Below are 18,354 nucleotides of genomic sequence, written 5' to 3'. Positions count from 1 at the left end.
AATACACTGTGCTACCGACAGTGAAGGATACAAGGATCCTATCCCCAATATGTAGGAGGTATGATAATAATAGAAGCAAATACCTCCATTTAGAAATGTAGTATAGTTCTTCTGATAGGCTATGTCGGTTACCCCATGTGCATGGCATCACAGTAGCATAGGTATCCATGGTTACAGGAACTGTCACTATAAGAGTGGTTGCAAACATGGATACCTAAGCTACTGCAATGCCCTGCACATGGGGTAAGCAACATAGGAGATCAGAAGAACTATACTACATTTCTGATTTGAGGTTTTTGCTAATATTAATATTACACCTAATACATATTAGGATAGGATCTTGTAAACAAGATTTTAACTTTTAGAAAAAACAATGTCTATGTGGAGTAAGGCTTTGAACTTTTTAAAGGTACATGCATACAACATCTTTTTCAGGCAGGTGAATCTGCAGAGTATTCTATGAGGAAGATGCTTCAGGAAACACCGGCATTTTTTATGTGAAACTTCATGTTCCTAGTGTTTTTTCATCCTCTCCTTAGCGCCTTATGAACGGTTTTGACTGCCAGCATTTTGGCAGTTTTTTGTGATACATTCTGTTTTGGCGTTCGGGATGTTTTTTTTTTTGTTTTTTTTTGTGGTTTAGGATTGGCTACCTTGCAGATTTTGTAAAGCGAGTCCTGTCCATCTCCCCCGGTATCTTTGAAGTAATCATGAGCCGGGAACGTTCTGTTGATGTCACGTGTGATGGCGCTGTCCTGCGGAGACTCCTGGGAAGAGAAAACCATAGGATTTCAAGCTCATTATTCTACATGGACTTTTGCTGCTACAGACTGCATAAGGGCAACATTAACACTTATGCCACCTTCCAAAAACCAAGAGAACCAAAGCTGGAACTGTGTATTCTACATGTAGAAAGGGCTTCTTTACAATTACAATTTTTTGGTGCTTGTTCACACTACTGGCTATTGGATTTTGCCTATCATATCATTGTTTCGACAGCAGCCAAATGGTAAGGAGGTAGTGCATAAAATTAGCTAAAAATTTTTGCCGATTTCAGCAGGATAAGCCGGCCACTTAAAGAGGACCTGTCACTTGCTTTAAAAAAAAAAAAAAAAAAATTAAACTCTCGACAGGTCCTCTTTAACCCTTTCACCACCTTGCAATTTTCTATTTTTTCCTCTCCTTCCTCAAAGAGACATAACATTTTTATTTTTCCATCCCCATAGCCTTATGAGAGCTTGTGTTGTTCTGCGGGGAAGAGTTGTATTTTTGAATGACGCCATTCATTTTATCATGTGATGCACTGGAAATCGGGGGGGGGGGGGGGGGGGGGGGGGGAGTGCAATTATACAATGATGCTGTTTTTTTTTTTTTTTTAGTTACAATGTTTCACTGTATGATAAAATTGAGATGGAAATAGGATTCCCCCAGGTCAGTGCGAATACGCAGATAGCAATCATGAATAGTTTGCTTTGTTTTGTTTTTTTAAAGTGGTTAAAAATAAAATTGGGGAAATTTGTAAAAGAAAAAAAAAACAAAAAGAAAAAAATTTTGCTTGTGTCGTTACTTTCCAAGCCTTGAGACATTTTCATTTTTCGGAATCTGGGGCTCGGTGAGGACTTATTTTCTTGCACCCGGAGCTGAAATTTTCATCAATACCATTTGGGGATAGACAATGTTTTGTCATCTCTTACTGCATTTTATTTAAGTGTTACGGCGGCCAAGGAACCATAATTCTGGAGTTTTCTTTTTTGTTAGGCAGTTTACCAATGAGATTAATTTATTATATATTTTGATAGGTCAGGCGTTTTTGAAAGCAGCAATACCGAATGCGTATTTTCTTTAAATGGGAAAATGAGGGGTGATTTGAACTTGAGCTAATTTTTTTTCTTTTTTAAGCTACTTAATTGTCTATACATAGTAGTGCATCATTTCTGCTATGCACAGCAGAAATCAAGATCTCCTATGAATTTCAGCCATGGACTGGCTTTCACAGGAGGATCGTAATGTCAGGCACTCCCGGCTGTCATCGGTGCACAGCAATCACGTCACGGGAGCATGGAATGACGACCCCCCCTCCCCCCAGGATGTTAAATGTTGCTGTCAGATTGACAATAGGATTTTACAGGTTAACAAACAGTTTCACTGGCTGTTAAATGCAGATGATGGCTGATTAAATCAGCCATTACGTAGGGGAAAAATTGCGGGCTCAGCGTGTGAGCCTGCATAAAAGGCAGAGTTGAGCCGCTTTGAGAAGTGAATGGCAGCATCTTACTCGCCTTTCTCTATTAAAGGGAATCTGTCACCAGGTTTTTGCCATAAAATAAAGTAGAGATGGAGACCCTTATTCCAGCGATGTTTAACTTACTGAGCTGCTGGCTGCAGTTTTCATAAACTACCGTTCTATCAGCAGAAGATTGAGGACTAGTAAATCTGCTGCAATGCGGTCCTCTATATTTATGAGCCCTGTATAACCTCGCCCACACCAGCTTTTTGCCTGTGCACAGAAAGCTGCCAATCAGTGGTGGGGGCGGGGTTATAAAGAGCTCAGCATTTAGGGAAGTGCTAGATCTGCAGCAGATAAAACAGGGATTTTTAGCAAGATGACAGTAAGCAGCCCAGTAAGTGATAACTGTATATCGCTGAAATCAGGGTCTCTGTCCTTATATCATGCAGCTATCAGATGGGATAGCAAAAACCTGGTGACAGATTTCCTTTAAGAACACATTCACACTAGCCAAGCATAACATGCATGTGCATGGGGAAGTTGGAGGAATACTTGTGTGCGCTGCATTGGCCAGCCTTTTGGCTTTATGTTCATATCCTCGTTGTTGGATCTGACCAGGGCTGTGGAGTCGGTAAGCCAAACCTCAATTTCCCTTCCACCGACTCCACAACTCCAACATATATTGCTTATATTTAAGTGAAAAATTTATTGTAGTACAATGTGAACATCAGACATTTAATCATTTTTATGATACAATAATCAAGACATTTAGATAGAACATAATATATATTTATTGGAATACAATTTTAGAACACAAAAAACTAATAAATTGTAAATATGTAATACACTATGTAATATCGATTACAATATATATATATATATATATATATATATACACACACACATATATATATATACAGTATATAAATAACACTGTAATAAACTAAGTGGCAAAAAAACGTTTTCAACAAAAACATACTAAATAACATTTGTGCAATCTATGAATTTGTTCTAAGAAATAGAATTGCCTCCATCAGATCCTCCTTCATAGATGACCTAAAATCTGACCTAATAATTTTAAGGCTAGAGAACAACCTCTCTACAGTAACTTGGGTTGGAGGCAAAGCCGTAACCACATGGGCAACATCTCTAACAACTTCCGGGTATAAAGGAATTGCCTCATGCACAGTCAGTTTTGATGAACGGTTGAATTTTTCTATTTCTTTGAGAGCAAGTGAAACATTTTGCTGAAATATGGTTAATCTGATTGCTATAGGAGATGGAGTGAAATCTTTTTCCCTTTGCCTGCTCCATATCATCCAAATACTTGTCAAAGTCAAACTCCTCATCTGATGAGGATGAAGATATGGCAGCAGTAGCACTGTCAGGACCCAAGTCCTCTTGCGCCTGGCAGTCCTCCTGTAGGCCACTCATCCTAACTGCTACCTCAGTCAGAGCTTCTTTTCCTTTAGTAAGCTGTTGATCATCAAGCAATATACGATGACTTGGGTCCACATAAACAGCTGCCAGAAAAATTTTATTTTCCAATAGCTGTGCCTCTCTCCGTTTCATTGAAGCAGAAATGCCATCTGCAATTAAATCTCCTCTTTGGGAAAGGCAAAATAGTAAGTTCTTCCACTCCCTTATGAAAATGCCAGGAGTTAAATCCTCAGCTTGTAATTTTTTAGTCACGGTAAATAGGTGATTAAGCAGTTCCTTCAATTCAGCCACCTGTGTCCATTGACCTTCATTTAGGGTTATCTGAGGGTTCGCCATATCTATAAGAAACGGTTTTAGCCGGGATCAAAACTAGGGGGGGGGGCAGAACCTCATACTGTTCCGCAGAATCTCATACTGCACACCTCAGCTGCTGCAGAACCTTATACTGCACACCACTACACTTGAAAATAAAGCCTGCACCTTAAGATGTGGTGAATGTAGTCTATTTATTCCAACTATCAATTGATGTTGATGTGTTACTGAAGACGAAAAATGCCTGTCCTGGGCGTCCTTTTGGGCAGCTATGAGGTGTACCTGACTGGTGCTAAAAAAAAAAAAAAAAAAAAAAAAAAGGAGTGTTAGACTGTGTGCTACCCGGCTTTCATTCTTTTTGGTACAGATAAGATATGGATAGACAGATATGGATAAATGGATAGATGGAGCAGATTTCTAATCTGCTTTTGCTATAGAAAACATCTATGAGCTAAAAACCTTTCAGGTGATGCGTTTTTATAAAAAGCTGATCTGCTTTTGCAGCTGAAAAAACGTATCCTCAAAAAACGCAGCAAAAACGCTGTGTGTGAATGTAGCCTTAGATCAAAAATAGAACAGCCTTTTATAGGACATTTCATAACTTTCCCAAATTCCTATGAAAAATATTCAGCACATTCTGCATTGAACTACTGTACCCAATTTATTATATATTTTAGGAGTTGGTCCATTTTATACCGACTCAGACTCCACCAAAATGAGCTCCGACTCCACAGCCCTGGATCTGACAGTAGACTTATCAATTCTGTTGTTGACATGAGAAATTAGCACTGTATGTAGCAATAATTTTCCTTTTGAAATGAACATAGTGATGTAACGTGTTTGACAACATTGTGATGCCATTGCAGTGCGTTGGTGTCACCTGCGTGCAACTACTGTGGCAACGTGCTATAGTTGTTTGAAATGGAAATCACAATTTAGATGTGAGCATCTCCAGTTTTGTGGTCTAAAAACAATGAAAAATATGGTGTTGGAGCCAGGTGGTAGATTTAGGTGGCCCCTTTTTTCAGTTGGGGGGTAGCAGCAGAGGTACAACATTAATCTGAAATCCAGCCACTTCTGATCGCCTGATCATTGGGTCGATGCGCTAGTAAAGAGGACTCTCCCAGGAGGAGTATGAAAGTCATATGGCCCGGAGGACGCGCTAGGCTACCATATTAAGACACTAATTTATTAAAGGAATTGTCCTGTCTCAGAAGAAAAGTCTGCAGTCACTTTACATGCCAATGTGCAATGCGCGTATGGTTACAATTCCACATGTATACAAGTAACACAATTGCGGTCACATGCCGACTAGTCTCACCCAGCTTCTCCCAACCGAAGAGAACTGAAAGGAGTGCAGAAGTCTAGTCGGCAGGTGACCGCAAATTGCATCAGCTGACAACACGCTAGTGCTGGGAATACAGGGGAATCATGACTTCGCATACAGTCATAATCCGGCAGTCAGAGTAATTTGCAGACTTTTTCTTCTGAGTCACAATTACCCTTTTTTAAATGGGTCGTCCAGACATCGAAAACTGAAAGAAATTCTCAGAATGCTAAAAACTAATGAAATAAAGAATACTCACCTTCTCAATCTATCACTTTCTCAATCTCAACTATTCCTCCTTCAACGCACCTGCATCCATACCAGTACTTCCTGTTCAGCCTGGGTGGACAAGTGACCACTGCAGGCAATCACTGACTACAAGGTGAAATAAAGAATGAAATAAAGAATACTCACCTTCTCAATCTATCACCTTCTCAATCTCAACTATTCCTCCTTCAACGCACCTGCATCCATACCAGTACTTCCTGTTCAGCCTGGGTGGACAAGTGACCACTGCAGGCAATCACTGACTACAAGGTGAATGACTGCAGGGGGCACATGATCGTGTGAAGCGAGGCAGAAAACCCAAACAGCACCATAACAGCAGACGCGGAGGGTGGGTGGTTATTTAGTATTCACAACATTCTGAGATTAAAAACATCCCTTTTAAATTCTGTATTGATGAATATTATAACATTCTTTTATAAGGTTGAGAGCTTAATTTTTCTGTTCTGGAGCTCTGAACCATGAGCTTCCTTTCACACCTGACAAAGATTGGTCTTTCTGCATCCACCGGCTATCGCGCACTGCAGAACTAGGCAGATTTGTCATTCAGAAATCTAGGAAAGCTGGGTGACTGCCCCTTCCGGACATGCAACAGGGGCCAAAGTTAATTGTCACAATATTTGTAAAAAAACAAAACAAAAAAAAAACAACCTATAAATATATATATTTCGACTCTTCAGGGGTACATATTTTTTTTCTGGAAATGGTAAAATTAAATATTTATTTCACCATAAATGGATCCTATAAATAATGAAATATAAAGAACAGCCATCACATAATATCAGTGCTGCCTATGGCTACGACTTTATAACAGAAGACGTGTCTCCATGCTGGAATTCACAGCGTTCCGGAAACTAATAAAATTGCCATCATTGGCAGAAGCTGGGCTATGTAGAGGGATCTTGGTATAATGACTCAGTATACGCACAGGCCGCAGCAGATCAGCCATGAAATCATGGTTTTCCGTCACCTTACGTGCACCACGGAGCATTACCAGCCGCGGCTCTTGGGAAGTTCCTCCAGACGTCTCACATGTGGTTCTTTCTATTCCATCTTGAGGAAGCGATAACGACACAGAAAAGATTGAAACAAAGAGCGTGTTTTTGTAAGCTTGACCGGCACGGAGGGCTGTGCCATAGGCATGGGCTAACCTCCTCCTATTTTTATACCTTTCTGTGAGAACTGGCAATTTCTCAAGCTTGAAGGGCAGTGGGAACTGTAGGAAACCCTTGTGAGCCCACACCCTGTGTGAACGCAGTCGCAGAATGGCAGGAAGATCGGGGAGAGCAATAAACAGATCCTGCAGGAGCCATGTGAAATGAGCTCGCTACGACAGGCTTATATTCCCAGAGAACAAAAAAAAAGTAATTTAGAAGAAATGTAGACCCTCAAAACAAACATCAAAAGGGTCTCCAAGCGGCTCACGTCACAGGACAAACAAAAAAGTTCAGTGGCATCAATATCTATTGACTTGTGCTTTATCCCTGCCAATCACAGTATGTGAGCAGCCTGACCCCTCCAAGGGGGTAATCCATGGTAAGGCAACCTCCGACATGTCTCAAGACGTTATCATGGGGCTCTGTGAAAACGAGCGTCATATTCCCAGTAATGCCCACCGGGGTGTATGTAGACACTCGTGGACCCCTACATAGTCTGACGTGTGACTGGAATAACCAGAGGAGGAGTTAGTATGAAGACACAGACAGGAAGGAGTTAAAAAAAAAAGTAGCCTGAATTCCCGCATGTGGCGTCTTGTGTCCATGTCACAATTGTTGATGAACACAATCTATTTGTAGGTTTTACGAGTGTTTTGGTCAATAAAGGCACACGAAGCCTTGATACTGACAAATCCGTTCTTCTCGGGGGGAAAATGCCAACTTTCTGCAACTTTCAGGAAAGCTCACAAGACTATCCTTAGGATATATCACCACTATCTGGTCAGCGGTTTTCAGCACTCGTGGTCACCAGATGTCAAAGATGAATGGAGACAAACAGAATTCCATTCACTGAGGTCCTGCAGCTCAGTTTCTATTGATGTCAATAGGGGTAGGCTGCCGCACTCTGAACGGCAACTACAAAGCTGCGCTGTGCGGCTACATTGACTATTTTTATATGGCAGGACTGAACACAGCAGATCGGGTGGGGTGCAGATGGAGGACCTCCACCAATGCAATATGGATTTTAAAAGGGTTGTGGGGTGAAAGCAAGTTAGCACCTAGAGTGTAAATAGGTGATGACTTACTACTGGGGGTCCAACCACTGAGACACTCAGAATAGGCCGAAAGTGACAATTTTATGGAGAATGAAACAGAGCTCAACCTCCATTCATTCCCCATGGGGCTAATGCTCACCATACAATGTCCTCATTCTACCGTTATGTACAGGACCCCAAGCTGCATATTTACAGAAGGTTTAGTATGCAGGTCTTACTGCCCTCACCCCACAAAAGGTAATACTGCTTTTGGTGCACAAAACAGTTTTAAATGTCCAGGAACTGTCCCGATTCACCGGTTCTGTAACTTATCAAACATTCGTTCTCAGTGGCTCATCCATATTTTATAAACATTCTGCCAGCACTAAGAGTATTGGGACTACCTTTGCTTTGCTACCCAATGTGCAATCTTTTTGCCATTGTGTAATGGCTTGCGTACCTTCCTTGAATTGAAAGCCTAAATTTCTTCTAGGTCTGTATGCAATTTGAGAGACAGGAGAGCAGAAGAAGAGAGAAAAAGCACCATCTTCAAATCCTGCAATCCATGTCTCTGCTGCTTGACGAATTACTCTTGACAACAGGCAGTATTCAGCAAGTTAGCAAGAAACGAGACGTCTAGTGACCGGCACCTCAAAGTGATTTTTGAGGGAAGAGAGACAAAAATATTTTAAATACAGTGATTTGCAAATCTACTTATCACATTACATATTATGATGGCAACCATGGAGGTCTTCAACTAGCCCTCGGCTGCCAAAGTAAACCATAGTCTCCCTATGCTTACAAAGAAGCCATTTAAATGTCATTTTCTAGTGATAGCAGCAGTTAAGAGGTTGAAAAGCAACAACTGAAAGCAGATGCTGGCTGTATAATGCACCCGACATCTGCCAGGCATAAAGAGGCTCAGCTCCTAAGTCCGATCTGTATGCAACCTGTGACAAAAATGTACTTCATTAGATATTAAGGGGTTAAAACACAGATTTTTTTTCCCCCCGATATCATTCCTTGTGTTACGCATATTTAGACAAAACGTTTTCACAAACTAAAGCACTAGTAAGGAGAAAGATTAGCAATAAAAATATAATTAGGGAATATGAATAATAATTATGTACTTTTTTAGCCAGCTTTTTATGTCAAATGTATTTTTTTCATATGATCTGTATTTAAGAATAAATAAAAACAATCCTGCAATTTTCACCCTGGCCACTAGGGCAAGTATAGAGTAACTTCCTGTCTTTCCAGGAAATGCACATGTATATGCCCATGCATGTGTCATTGTGAAATAAGGAGAGAGGAGCAGTGCCACCAACTATAGTAAATGGTGGCTCTCGTGTTATCAGCAGTGCAGAGCTATTACCTGTCATTGTAATCCTGCGTCTGATGATAGCGAGCCTGCTGAAAACTCTTCAGTATAGAACAGCAAGTCTAAAATAGCCAAACTAGCGTGAATTATGGCCTAGTTTTTATTATTATTATTATTATTTAAAGAGGTGAAAAAAAATAGTAAAAGATTTATTTTTTTAAAAAAAAACGTGAAAAAAAAATTGATTTGTGTCACCTTTTGCCGAGACCAGTAAGGCTAGGTTCACATTAGCGTTTGTGTGCGCAGCATATAATCTGCATGCGCAAACGCATGTCAAAACTCGTACAAGCTCATGTTCACGCAGCATTTTTTATCTGCATCAGCTTACGCTGCATCTTTTTCAGCGCATGCGTTCAGAGAATTTCCTTGTCACAAGCCACACCCAATGGGCGTCTCATTTCCCGGACAGTAATGCGTTCTCATAGACAGTAATGTGTTGATTTGATGCACTCATCCGCATGCATGCGCATATTTGATGAATTTTTGCCGCTTCCAAAAATCCAACATGATGCTTTCACCGGACCCCACCGCACACCGAAAAACAACGCATGCGTACGCTGACGCATGCGAACTGATGCAAACGACTGTGCCCCTGCGTACAACATGTTATAGACAGGAAAACATGATGCATACGATTTATGAGGATGAAACGCTGTGCAAACAAACGCAAATGTGAAGCCAGCCCTGCATTGTTAGTTTTCCCCATCAATGCAACGTTTGGTCCTCACACGAGTGTTATAGACATAAAAAATTTTGGAGTCCTGTATGTACTTTTTTCACTGCATCTTACCGAGAAAAAACAATTCTGGCATTTTTATTCTATTTCCTCCATGTGACATCTATCTATTGGGAGATTAATAAATACATAAAATATTTATATTTTGTTAGACTGGATGATTATGCATGTAGCAGTACCACTTTTTTTTTTTTTTATTTCTCCACTTTTAATGGGGGGGGGGGAATCAAATTTTAACATTTTTAGACTTTTTTTTTACTTTTTCTTACACCTTTTTTCACTTTTCACAGCCCTTTTACGGAGACTGAGCACAGTATATTGCAAAACTACAGTATCTACTGAAAATTGCAGCGCCCTCTGAAGGTCAGCTTGTGGATGATCTTCACAGGTCCAAGATGGCAGTAAATTAGGGTCTTCAGTAGGCCCCCAGCTGCCAGGATAACCCATCGGTTGCCACAAGTGTCCTCAATATGGTCAACAATTACTTGACACAGATGCCGGCTATGTAAGCCCCCTGCACATTTGCAGACCCTAGCGCTGACGTACATACACATGATTTCACGCTGGAGGCTTAAGCTTGTCTCGTCGATATTCTTTAACCAAATCTATGAAGTGAAAATAAAATTTAGGCAACCAAAGCCCCCGGAAGAGCCTAATAAGCAGCTTTCTATCCCCCGCTGTGCTGTGAAGACTTCTCCTCCATTATTAATCAGCGAGTGCTCATACATTATGCCAGCAGATGAAGCGCATATTACTTCATGGTAATACAATTAGTGAACCTGCTAATCGCAGCCCGAGTTAATGCAATGATTATATTTAGTAGTCTGGCACAGGATATACATGGCAGAGTGTCCGACACAAGTGGAGCGCTTTATGGCCAGGTCCACTTCCGGGTTTTGTCTGCGGGTCAGACATTTGGATTTGTCAGTCTCCCATCTCCATTTTTAAGCAAAGGACAATTGACTCGTGATTGTTAGGAATTCCTATAGAAAGCACTGTACTACAAGCAGGTCTCGGGCTCTGGTGTGGAGCACGGACTGGAGTCTCTTATCCATACAGTGTTATTATCGTTCGCTTCTATAAATATCGGTCCCCTGTGAAATCGGCTTCCTCAGAGTTTTCTTCCCTTTTAAGGCTGATGTTGCCCCACCGGCGAGTTTCCTCAGTGTTCATTGGCAATAATATAACATCGTGTAGAGGGGGGGGGGAAGAAAAAAAAATCAGATGAAATGCGTGTGGTCGACGTTATTTTTCACTGCATTTTGGAATGTTAATGAGATACAAGAATACTTCACTTTCTGCGGTACGACGACGCTGCGCAGCGGTGATGGCTGCAGACACCATATAATCTGAGGGGTCACCAGGCCACATAATCAGCACATACTGACACTGGCCTAAATGATGAAAGCCACAGAGTGAGGGGCTAACACGGACCACAGCAAAGATGGGGGATCTGTGTGTGATAACGGGCAGCAGATGTAGCTGGGGATCTTATTACTAAGAACCCCCGGAAAACGTCCTCATATCAAACAGCACATTATTTAAGTGTAAAAAATTATGTTTCTTTTATGTTCCCAAGTTAAAAAGAACCGGTCATGTAAAAAAAACAAAAAAAAAAACAAAAAAAAAACACACTAATGACATGGAGACATGGGGTTAATTTGCAGGTGAATAGTTCTAAAACCATACGGCTGCTACACTGGCACGGCACATCACCGTCCCCCCTCCCTCAGTATGCCAGCCATAGTCCCACTCCCCCTGTATGGCAGTCACAGTCCCCACTCCCTCATTATGCCAGCCACGGTCTCCCTCCTTCCCCCAGTATGCCAGCCACGGTCCCCCCTCCCCTAGTACACCAGCCACAGTCCCATCTTGCTCAATATGAGCAACACGGTCCCCCCCTCCCCAAGTATGCCAACCACGGTCCCCCCTCCCCTAGTACACCAGCCACAGTCCCATCTTGCTCAATATGAGCAACACGGTCCCCCCCTCCCCAAGTATGCCAGCCATGGTCCCCCCTTCCCCCAGTCAGTCTCCTCTTGCTTAATATGCGTGACACGGTACCCCCTCCCCCAGTATGCCAGCCACAATCCCCCCCCTCCCCCAAAATGCCTGCCATGGTCCCCCCTCCCCCATTACGCAGCCACGGCCCCCCTCCCCCTTTATGTCGGCCAAGGTCCCCCCTCCCCCAGTACATCAGCCATGGTCCCCCCTTGCTCAATAAGCATGCCACATCCCCCCCTCCCCCAGTATGCCAGCCAAAGTCCCCCTCCTCACAGTATGCCAGCTACAGTCCACCCCCCCCTCCCCCAGTCCACCAGACCCAGTCCACCCTTGCTCAATATGCATGTCATGGTCTTCCCCTCCCCCAGTATACCAGCCATGGTTCACTCTAACTCTGTATGTCAGCCAGTGTCTCCCCTCCCCCAGTATGCCAGTCACAGTTCCCCCTCGCTCAATATGCCAGCCATGGTCCCCACCTCCCCCCCAGTACGACAGCCACTGTCCCTCCCCAAGTATGCAAGTCAAGGGCTCCGCTCGCTCAATATGCCAGCCATGGTCCACTCTCCCCCAGTCACTATCCTCCCCAATATGTTAGTCTTTTCCCGCCTCTCCCCCCGTATCCCAGCAACGGTCCCCTCTCCCCCAGTATGTCAGCCAGGGTCCCTTCTCCCCCCAGTATGTCAGCCACAGTCCCCCATACATGGATCCTCATTCACTCTCCTATGTTGGCAGCCACTGTCCTCTTTAATATGCCGGCCACACTGCACCACCATCAGAAATAATGCCTCATGATTGCCAGGCACATCCTTGTAATAGACTCCCTTCCCTGATCCCCACAGTAGTAGCAGTACCAGAGCCTCCAGTATGGCTCTGCTCCCAAGCACCATCCTTGGGGAGGCAGAGATAAAAAGCCGACAGTGAGGAGACGATCCGTGTGGCACGGATTGTGGGAGAAAATAGAATTAGACTTACCGGTAATTCGGTTTCTAGAGACCTTCCACGAAAGCATAGGAGGTTGTCTCCACGCCCTAATGGGGGACAGGAAGCACGAGAGGTTAAAAGGTCCCTCCCACCTCCCTCTCACCAGTGACTTATAACTGATTACCATAGCACCGGTTACCTTAAGTTTCTCAGAATTTGTCCAAGAATGCAGGGAGGGAAATAGTGGTGTCGTGGAAGGTTTCTAGAAACCAAGTTACCGGTAAGTCTAATTCTATTTTCTCTAGCAACCTTCCACGACAGCATAGGAGGCATAACAACCTATACTGCACTAGGGGGGGGGGGACAACGGCCTGAAAAACTTTTCGGCCAAAGACTAAATCCCTGTTGGACACAATGTCTAATCTATAGTGTTTAGTAAAGGTATGTAAGGAGGACCAGGTTGCTGCCTTACAAATTTGCTATGACTATGCGCCTGCCCTCTCAGCCCATGAAGTAGAGGTAGATCGTGTTGAATGCGCACTGATCCCTGCAGGGGGAGTGATGTTTGGCGCCAGGTATGCTTCAGAGATAGCCTTTTTAATCCAATTGGCAATGGTGTTCTTTGCCACCTTCTTTCCTCTGTTTGGACCAGAGGTATGGATAAATAGGTTGTGGTCGATTCCATATGGTTTGGTGTACTCCAAGTAGTGGAGAATTATACGTCTTACATCCAACGTGTGAAACGTCTCCTCCTCTTTGGGGTTTGCTGGGTTTTGGCAGAATGAAGAATTATATTTTGAGATCTATGGAAGTCTGACACAACCTTTGGTAGGAATGATGGATCAAGAGAGAGAACTACGGAATCATCTCTAATGGTTAGATAGGGCTCCCTGATAGAGAGCTTGGCGTTATCCTACCCGCCTTGCTGAAGTTATTGCTATAAGGAAGGCTACTTTACAGATGAGGAGCTGAGAAGTACAGGATGACAGGGGCTCGAAGGGTGATTGAGTGAGTCCCGTAAGTACCACATTCAAGTCACATGATGGGACAGTAACTAGTTTCTTTGGATGTAGCCTAGCGGCTGATGTCATGAATCTTCTTATCCACCTGTGGTTGGCCAAGTCACAGTCAAACATAGAGCTTAATGCTAATACCTGTACTTTCAGTGTGCTAGGTTTTAGACCTAGTTCCAGCCCCCACTGTAAGAAATCCAGGATACAGGAAACGTTAGGGTTCTCTGGGTCAGGCAGATCTGGCAGACACCATGAGGAGAACCTTTTCCATATCTTATTATATATAGCAATGGTGACCGGTCTCCGAGATTTCTGGAGGGTTTTTATTACCGCTTCCGATAGCCCCCTGGTCCTCAATATCTGGGTCTCAGTAACCAGGCCACTAACTTCATTCCCCGGAGGTTTGGGTGATGTAGAGGGCCCTGCAAGAAAAGGTCGTCTTCTATGGGTAGGATGAATGGCCTGTCTACCTGTAGTTCTGTGATTAGAGAGTACCAGCTCCTCTTTGGCCATAGCGGAGCTACTAAGATGGTCGGGGTTTGATCCTCCCGAGTCTTCCTCAGGGTTGTAGCAAGGATTGGAACTGGCGGGAAGGCATATGCTAGACGGAACTTCCACCTGTGGGCGAAGGCATCCACTCCCAGGGCTCTGTCCCTGGGGTTCAGGGAGAAGTAGCTTTTCACCTGAGCATTCTCTCCTGAGGCTAGTAGGTCCACCTCCGGGAGGCCCCACCTGTTGGCTAGTGTCCGAAAGATTCTTCTGTTCAGGGTCCACTCGCCAGGCTGGATGCGTTCCCTGCTCAGGAAATCTGCCTGAAGATTGGCGGTGCCTTTTAGATGGACTGCCGTCAGAGAACGGAGGTGTCTTTTGGCCCAGCAAAATATTCGACTTGAAAGGGCTTCCAAGCTGCTGGATTTTGTGCCGCCTTGGTGTCTGAGATGGGCCACTGTTGTTATATTGTCTAAGTAGACTCTGATATGCTGGCCCTGGATCAGGTGTCTTGCTGCCAGTAGAGCTTCCTCCACTGCTTTAAACTCCCTGAAGTTTGAGGATTTTCTGGCTCCACAAACCCTGGAAAGGGCGTCGAGACACTACGCCTGTTCCAGTTTCGTAAGATATGGGACTGGAGTGTTCTGGAGTGGGCCTGCGCCCAAGGCACCGACTGGATGCAGGAGGTCATAGAACCTAGTATGGACATGGCGGACCTGAGGGTCGGGACCTCTGTTCCCTGAAATTTGAGATCCTTGATATTAGGGATCTCTGGTGTTCCTCCGGGAGGAAGGACATTTGTTTTTTTTTAATCTAGTAGGATTCCTAAAAATTTTACCTCCTGAGAGGGTTGGATTTGTGATTTTTTTTATATTTGGGATCCACCCCAATGACTGGAGAATATCCAGGGTCTGAGTCACATGGCGTTCCAGGGTCTGGTAGGAGGCTCCTATTATCAGTAAGTCATCTAGGTAGGGTAGAATACATATAACCTGGCCTCCGATGTGGGATACAGCCTCCGTCATAATCTTGGAGAATACTCGAGGGGCAGAGGATATCCCGAAGGGAAGCACATTGTACTGAAAGTGTCTGACTTCTGGACCCTGACGGATCGCAAATCTTAGATACTTCCTGTGCAAAGGATGTATGGGGATGTGGAAATAAGCATCCTTCAGATCTATAGTTGCCATAAAGTAAGACGGCCCTATCAGAGGAATGGCAGTCTTTACCAACTCCATCTTGAATTTGCGGTATGCAATGTGTCGGTTGAGGCCTTTCAGATTTATTATTATTCTTGCCTCCCCTGAGGGCTTTCTTACTAGGAACAATCTGGAATAATGGCCTCTTCCCTGTTCCTCCACAGGGACCCGAGAAATGGCATTTGACTGTATAAGGAGCTGAATGCTGGAATTTAGAGCTGGAGTCTCCCGAGATGGTAGGGAGGTAACCCTTATACCCCGCGGGGGGAGGATTCGAATTCTAGCAGTAGGCCCCCTGATGACACTGAGGACCCAGGGGCTGTTGGAAATCAACTGCCACGCGGGAAATAACCTCGAAAGCCTTCCCCCCCACCGGGGTCAAATCACTGTTTTTCCTGAGGCTGCTGCTGCTGCTGGGGGACCAGGATATTCCTGCCCCTCCCTTTAGCGTAGCTTCATCTCCCCGGCTTTCCCTTCCCTCGCGGCTGGGATGACTGACTCTGGGGAGCTCGAAAGAGGCGCTTTTTTGTGGCCCTTTGCTCTGGAAGGACCTGCTTTTTATCTTTGGCTTTTTCCAGAATTTCATCTAAGGCTGGGCCAAAGACATGCTCACCTTTGAAAGGCAAGGAGCAGAGTCTAACCTTGGATGTGACGTCCGCGCTCCACGTTTTAAGCCAGAGGGCACGTCTGGCAGAATTTGACTGTACCATGGCCCTGGCAGAGGTACGGATCATTTCCATTGATGCATCTGCCAGGAAACCAGAAACTCTCTGCAAGATAGGGAGGGAGTTAAGGAGGTCACTCCTTGAGGTACCACGAGAGATATGGCTTTCTAGCTCCTCAATCCATTGGAAGAGAGACCTAGAGACACAAGTGGATGCAATTCCTGATTTTAAAGTAAAGGCAGAGGTTTCCCCAGAGGTTTCCCAGTTTTTCCTTAGGTGGCTTTCTGCTTTACGGTCCATCGAATCTCTAAGCTGGAACGCATCGTCAAACGGCAGAACCGTCTTTTTTACCACCCTTGCCACCTGGACATCAACTTTCGGGATGTCCCATTTAAATTGCTCTCCCTCCAGGGGAAATCTATGACAGAGGTCTGAAGGGATTTAGTAGCGTTTTTCTGGGTACTCCCATTTCTGGGAGATCATATCTGCTATGCTCTTATGAACTGGAAATCCAGTTCGTTTGGGTCCCTCATAACCACCGAACATGCGATCCTGTGCTGTCTGCGTGACTGGTTCTTCTTCTAGGCCCATAGTGGCGCGTACTGCACTGATCAGCTCCTCCACATATTCTGTGGAAAGGAGGTACTTCCTAAGGTCGGCTGACTTAGAGGTTCCCGCTTGTTCCCAATTTTCAGAGCTTGAATTGTATGACCTCTCGGATTCGGACTCTGAATCCTCTACTTGAATTCTCCGTCTTTTTGAGGGTGATGATCCCACAACCGGATGGGGTGGAGGTGGTGGAGGGGGAGACAGGGCAGCTAAAGAGGTCTGAACCTGTTGAGTGACCAAGCTACGGATTTCGTCAATTAATGATGGGTGTTCAGCCCTGACTACCTTATCCGTGCAGGCTTGACATAACTTTTTCTCCCAATTTGAGGGACGTTTTATATTGCATATGGCGCATTTGGTTGATTTGCTGGAGGTATTGGTGCTTTTATGGGCGGACTTTTCTCCCTATGAAAAAGAGGGGGAGAAGTATTTTCAGGACTTTTTATCCCAGATTGCCCCACTAGGACCCCCCCAGGTACACTTACTGTGGCTGGGGCAGCGCTGGGCTCTGCAGAAGCAGGGCAGGAAGAACCATCCATGCTGATAGGGGATCTTTGTCTTACCTGTCGGCATCTTCCGGAGGGTTAATAACGGGTTAACCCCGCCCTCCGCGCACTCATCGTTTCCCCCTCCTCCTCCCTGGGTCCCGGAGCAGGCACAGCAGGCGCTGGCAAGCTCCACGCGCCGGCAGCTGGATGGGGGCCGCCATGACAGCGTGACCTCCACATACCCCAGAAGTGACCCGCGCGTGACGTCACTTTCGGGTATCGCACAGCACGTTGGAGGAGGAGAGACCGGAGAGCTGCGGGAGGTCTCCGGTCAGGAATCACTGGCCCGCTTTACCCCCCATAGGGGAGCACGGGAGGGCCAGGAGCTGTCCCGAGTTCATTAGAAGACGGGAGCAGAACGGAGGAGGGAAGGCAACGCCACCGACCACCACTGCCCGGCTTTTGGATTTCCAGGTACGCTGCAGCAGCCAGCCACACAGCATACCGACCTCTCCATGCCCCATGGGGGACAGGAAAGACACTGGTGAGAGGGACCTTTTAACCTCTCGTGCTTCCTGTCCCCCATTAGGGCGTGGAGACAACATCCTATGCTGCCGTGGAAGGTTGCTAGAGAAATACTGAATCTAGGAACCTCATTCACATTGCTGGCACTAGGAAATCCTTCAGGGTTATGTAACCCGTGCGCAGACCCTCAGTCTGGAGGCGATCAGTAGTCAGAGCTAGACATTTGAGCCAGCGCCCCTGAATGTATAACCTCAAGGTCACCTTACACCTCTTTATACTGCTCCACAGCATGTGCAAGAAATCCCCAAGTGGCATCTGGTAGGATATCCTGTGTAGGACCACCTAAAGGTCTTTCATTTCTGAAGAAGAAGGTGGTCACACATAGACACAAGCAGATTAATGGCTGAAAAACCATTGAAGGGACAATCATCTGGCCATTACAGTTATTCAATCTGAGAGTTCAATGACTCCGGGGTCCGTCTGAAGACATACTGAGGTAGAAGATGTTTAATTCTTAGAAGGATGTATCTATCGGTTAAAAA

General features: G+C 44.9%; 1 protein-coding gene across 3 annotated transcripts in view; it reads right to left on the bottom strand.

The window, feature by feature from the left end:
* Nucleotides 1-18,354, bottom strand: part of RABGAP1 (RAB GTPase activating protein 1) — a 263,850-nt gene that overhangs the window by 98,098 nt on the left and 147,398 nt on the right. For all 3 annotated transcript variants that reach the window (XM_073590685.1, XM_073590687.1, XM_073590686.1), the window contains exon 14: nt 654-767. In XM_073590685.1, the coding sequence (XP_073446786.1) occupies nt 654-767 (114 nt within the window). The remainder of the gene's footprint in view (nt 1-653; nt 768-18,354) is intronic.

Source organism: Dendrobates tinctorius, unplaced genomic scaffold (assembly GCF_039654945.1).
Source record: "Dendrobates tinctorius isolate UK_male_01 unplaced genomic scaffold, ASM3965494v1 ptg000120l, whole genome shotgun sequence".
NCBI classification, from domain to species: domain Eukaryota; kingdom Metazoa; phylum Chordata; class Amphibia; order Anura; family Dendrobatidae; genus Dendrobates; species Dendrobates tinctorius.
The sequence above is the reverse complement of the archived record's forward strand: the minus strand, read 5'-3'. Positions and strand labels throughout refer to the sequence as shown.